The sequence below is a fragment of the Phragmites australis genome, chromosome 9, assembly GCF_958298935.1.
Source record: "Phragmites australis chromosome 9, lpPhrAust1.1, whole genome shotgun sequence".
Classification (NCBI taxonomy): Eukaryota; Viridiplantae; Streptophyta; class Magnoliopsida; order Poales; family Poaceae; genus Phragmites; species Phragmites australis.
In genome coordinates, this window is record NC_084929.1 from 3,451,744 (window position 1) to 3,457,356 (window position 5,613).

The window sequence follows — 5,613 nt, forward strand, 5'->3', positions numbered from 1 at the left end:
CAGAGACCGTCGAGGACGCGTTCCCCGGCCTCTCGGTGTTCGGCGGACGTGGAAAGCGCCTTCTCGTCAAGAGGCGGTTTGATCCCGTGGCGGTGGCCTTCGAGGGCACAGTGGATCGTTTAGGTGTCGCCAGATCTTTGGTTCGTCGGGTTGCTTTTCCAGCGGTTCGAATTTGTTAGATATCAGGGCTTGTTCGTGTACGAATTCAATATTTAGATCATTAGCTTCTAGGATTGGGTTGTGCGCGCATGTAGTGCCTTCGCTTTTTTTTTCTACTATCGGATGTACCTCATGCTTTTGCTGTTTCGGTTGCTCATGTTACGAATTCGACGACGAATTGTAGATCTTACATGGAAGCCAAATATTTTGCACTTATTTTGGGCACTTATTTGTTTACTCTTTTATCACAATACATACTGATCGATAATTTTGTTTGATAAGTGAGAAACTAACAGTTAACGAATTGGTGTTTCAGCTGCTCTCCCCCTATCTTGCCAATAACTATTTTTTCTAGCTTAGCCCTAATTAATTACGGGGATTACAATATAGGCTTATATGAGGTCAAGAACCATCAGCTTTGATGTAAACCTGTAGTAACAACCTTTTAAGAATTTGGCGTGATCGTTTTTACAACCTTGCTTTACTGGCTAGCATTACTCAATATTTTGCATTAATTTTGTTTTGTGTCAGGATTTGGAAAGATGCTGACAGTTGATAGAGGTGGTGACGACCTCACAAGGAGCTGGAATGAGGAGCAAAGGACTAGCAAGGGTGGTGGAGAGATGATTGGTTATCTTCGCACAAGGTTGCATAAGAAGCGAAGGACTAGGAAGCGTGGGGGAGAAGCAATTGGTTATCATCTCACAAGGTCAGATAAGAAGCAAAAGACTTGCGAGGGTGCAGGAGAGACAATTGGTTCATTGACTTCAGGTCTGCTGGCCATTCCTTTTTTCGGGCATACCTTTTACAACTCAATTGGAATATTCACAGTTGAGGTGTATCATTTTTCTTTAACTAATGGAATGATCAAATACAAATACAAGATGCTGATTATGCTGGGCTACTTGGTGGCTCTAGTGGTTCTGATCAAGATGTCTGTGATTGGCTTAGTGAAGAAGTTGCGTTAAAAATGGCCAGAAATGTCGTCTCGCTTATCTTGTTTGATGGTGATTATGCTGTCTTATCCTTCTGAATTTTCCAAATACGCATTTGAACATCAGCAACTAACTATTGGAATTATGATCTTTTGTAGGATCCATTAATATATTAGTATGCTCAGGCATCCCTATAGAAAGCAAAAAACCTGTTACAAGATTATTGACTTCAGGAAGTCTGGGTAGAATTTTTGTAGAAAAACGAAATTCTGGTTGTGACATGAAGGTTGGTGCTGCTAATCATCCTGTACTTACTTTGCTTGTTCATTCATTTACATAACTGTGGTAATTCTGTATTCTTTTCTCGCTTATATTCTCTTTTGCTTTATTGCCATTTTAGATTCAAGTGTGCGATGCATCCAATAATGTTGCCACAGGGTGGTTGGAACAGCATGTCTTGGATCGTGGATTTACTCTTGTCAACGTCAAACAACCCCTTGATGTTCGTGCAGTACATCTTGATCATGAGGTGGAAATTCTACCTGACAGTAACCTGGTAGGCGTAGAGCTTATTGATTCTGCCGGACCAACGGCCATAAGAGGGATCCTGACTAAAGATTCAAGCGCTTCTGAAGATGGCGTAGAGCTTTCATACTCCACTTGTAAAATCTCTAAGGTACGCTTTTGGTATCACTCTTAATTCTCTACATGGTTGTACTGTAAATGAATAGTGCATCATGATATGAGTGGTTAATGTATTAATATATGCACTGAAATATTTCTCTGATGCATAAAAAATTACATATCTCCCCTATGTAACTCCTGTCCCAATCGGTGCCACTTTCTTTTGTTCCTATGTGACCCTTGTTGCCTATCACTTTATTTTTGTGCTAGGCTGGTGATGGTGGACCACTTTTTGATGGTGATGGGAACTTTGTTGGCATGAACCTGTTTTTTGATACTGAAAGAGGTGCTTTCATGTAAAGGAGTGTAATTATTGAAAAATTGGAGCAATTTGAGAAAAAAATTGAATTGCTTGCACGCAGAAGGTTTCGGTATGTCTCGTTTATTTCCAGAATATATCAGCCGTAGCTTTCCCAATGTGCTTGTCTCTCATTGGTTCTGTTGGTTGCAATTGTGAGCCACTGTAGGACGAGGCCGAACATTAGCTGTTTGTTCCTTTTGTAGCTTTTTTGGCATTTGTAATTTCTTCGAAGTCGTGAATGTTTCTCCTCATTAACTACTTGATTTCTTTGCTATGCCTTGCACCTGTATAACCTGTCGCAGTTGCTCTGTGCTATGATTAGTGATATTGCTTTAGCGTTGAAGCCAGTGTGTTTGTCTAATTGAAAGAAAGTAAATTCGCATTTAGGCTAAAATATAGAGAATTCAACTCAGATTTATAACATCTCCCAAATCGAGGCATTTATGACTCTTAGGTCCGTTTCCCTATCTTTAATGCAATTCTGTTCTTGAAGGTGTTTCATATGTTCATGTTTTGGTTTGATCCGTATTACTTGTATTATAGTGTGGATTATATTTAGTATAATGAGTTCTCTATGTTCTGCTGCAGGTCTAGAAGAATACGCGCACCTGGGCCTCTGAAACAAAACGAAAAACACTATACCTCCTATCCAGAAGGTGACAGAACCACTTCTTAAGACCACAAATTATAGCATTTTTATGCAATTCATAACGATTTCAACGGAATACTATTTGTAAGCTCCTCACAAGTGGTGCTAGTTTTTTTTTTTTTTCGTTGTGCTCTTATAATAAGTATACTACCATAGGGTCAGTGCCAATCGGTTAACCTTACTACGTTATGTTCATGGTATGCTCAACCAATGTGGGTGCTACTCATCCTTAGTTTTATATGAGTGCCATTTATCATGATTATTATATCAGTGCTAGCATATGAACTGTGCTAATCACTTGAGCTTGTTGCACCAGGAAATGAACTTACAAACCAGGATCTGTTGGAGGAGGATCTAAACTCCTTGGGTTATCCCAAGTCAGTGGATTGTAAGTCAATGTTTTCGATTTTACCGACTTCTCCAGCATAGCACTTTAGTTTCAGCCCAGGCACTGACGCCTTTTTTGTCATGTATCTTTAACCAGGTGGCATGGTTTTGGTTAATACTTTTGAAGACACTTTTGGTGACTCATATGATTCTGGTGAAGGTGTCTGGGGTATAGTCAGTGAAACAGTTTCAAAAGATTTGTCTCAGAGTGTTGTCTCCCTTGCTTCATACAAAGGTGATTTTACAGTAACATACTCTTGGTTCCATATTTGTATTTGATCATTATTAGCTAACGATAAAAATTATGGTATGCAGGAGAAACGAGGTCTTTTGCTTGTTCAGGCATAGTTACAGAATGGAATGGATGCACCACTATTCTGACTTCGGCAAGCTTGGTTAGAGATCGTCTTGATGAAGACAAGATCGATAAAAACCTCAGGGTTGGTGTTCTTAATCGTCCAGTGCTTCTTGTCCCTTGAGATATTGCTTAAGTCTCTAATTTTACATTTGCAGATTGACGTGTTGCTTACAAACAAACAACGCACCGAAGGGACATTGCAACATTACAACTTGCACTATAATATAGCTATTGTCAGTTTCAAGGGTTCCTGTGCTCTTTCTACAGCAAATATTTATGATCGGGCACTTAATACTACCCAAGTGGTAGCTGTAGGGCGTTGCTTTGAATCAGGCACGTTAATGGCCACGAGAGGGAAACTGACAAGGTGGCAAAAGCACTGGCGGAGCAGATTTGATTGCAATGTTATCCAATACTCCACTTGTGAAATCACTAAGGTACACTGTTGATTTTTCTTGCCTTTTTTACATGGTAGAAGTAGATAAGTTTCTTCAGAACGAGGTGACGAGTCCTGGTTTATTATTTTGTTAGGCTGGGATTGGAGGACCTGTTGTTGATTTTGAAGGAAAATTTGTTGGCATGAACTTCTATGATGAGAAAGAAGGGACCCCGTTCCTACCACAAGCTATGATTCTCCTAGTCCTGGCACATTTCGAGAAGAGAAGGTATTTCTGGTAGTATATTCTTTCGTGGGTTTGCAAATGCTTGTCATGTGGCATAGATTAAGTTTTATGTTTTGGGAAGTACTTTTGTGGATCAAGTAGGCCTGCAAGTCCTGTTAGCAGGTTCAGTTGTTAGTGTAGTTATTATATTTTTTTGCGGAATATTAGTGTAGTTATTCCATTGGATTTAATCTGTTTTTTTTGTGTGTGTTGGATAGGATTGTTGCTGAAGCTGACGATGATGGTTACACGAATAGGTACATTTCTATTACGTGCATTACTTGGTTTCAATGTTCTGCATAAATCCGGTCGAGTTATTTTGGAGGAAAGACAGTTGACCTGTGTGGCTCTTGTTCGGTTTCTTCTCTAGCCTGGGACTGAAGGCCTGGTTGTTGTTTTTGTTGTTGTTGACAGATGGCCTGTGCCTAAGCCATTTTGGAGTCATCCCGATCATCATCGGAATGAGGACAAATAATAGGGGGTGGTTCATGTACCCGGGAGCTCATCCGTATACAGGACACGGACACCTCTTTGGGGAGCTGATCAGTTTCCATTAGATATCATTGCATCCTTGAACTGTTATGCTCGCTCAGTCTGTCCATTGCCTTGCAAGCGGTGAACCTTTTTTTTCTCCCGAACAGTAGTGAACCTTTTGTTTCTGCTCATTATATGTGCAAAGGGTAAAACAAATTGTAATTTGGTTGGATAATGGTTGCACAATCCAATCGGATGTTGCTGTAATTGGAGTCCCATCTAGTGTAACCAAGGTTTTTAAGGCGTCGCCTAGTAATTTGGTTGGACAATGGTTGCACAATCCAATCGGATGTTGCTGTAATTGGAGTGTAACCAAGATTTTTAAGGCGACGCCTAGGCGACAAGGCGTGTTTGTGTCTCTGGGCGTCGCCATCACCATACTGAGAGAGAGCCTGGTGTGCACCTGGAAAGCGGTGGCGGTGGCTTGGTGTTGTTATCAGTGGCTTGGCGGTATCTAGCAGCTTCTGCTTTAGGTCTGGTGCGCTGTCTTTGTGTCCCCACCGGCGTCTCCTCCCCATCTCCATCACCCCGTGTCCCTGATGGTGTCCTCTACAGGGGCGACGGGGAGGAGGCGGCGGTGGCAACTGGGGAGGGGGAGGAGGCGGCGGTGGTGACTAGGGAGAGGGAGGAAAGGGTGGCAACGGGGAGGAGAGTGGAGGCGTTGGCGGCGGGGGAGGCGAGGAGGAGGCCGTAGCGAGGGGAGGCGAGAAGGAGGCTAAGGCAGCTCGGGAAAGTGAGTGAGGACTCAGGGCTCGGGAGAGGTTGAAGCCCTAGTGACAGGTAGTGGGCTTTCTTCTTTTTTATTTTTCTTTTCTATTTTTCTGTAGTTTTTGTGTAGTTGATGAAATAATAATTACCCGCTTCATAACGCCTTACCAAGTGTGTATGGCGTCGCCTAGGCGTCCGCCATACTCATCTAGGCGTTATGAAGGTAGTGGATCGCC

At 42.1% G+C, this 5,613-nt stretch overlaps 1 protein-coding gene across 1 annotated transcript; it reads left to right on the plus strand.

The window, feature by feature from the left end:
* The first annotated feature begins 701 nt into the window (after positions 1-701).
* On the plus strand, positions 702-4,876 carry LOC133929624 (uncharacterized). Its single transcript, XM_062376418.1, has 14 exons — positions 702-930; positions 1,044-1,166; positions 1,253-1,380; positions 1,495-1,770; positions 1,989-2,064; positions 2,479-2,533; positions 2,668-2,735; positions 3,045-3,116; positions 3,213-3,350; positions 3,431-3,555; positions 3,629-3,910; positions 4,005-4,138; positions 4,354-4,392; positions 4,550-4,876. The coding sequence occupies exons 1-14, from the start codon at positions 702-704 to the stop codon at positions 4,608-4,610; spliced, it is 1,806 nt and encodes a 601-aa protein (XP_062232402.1). The 3' UTR covers positions 4,611-4,876.
* Positions 4,877-5,613: the final 737 nt, after the last annotated feature.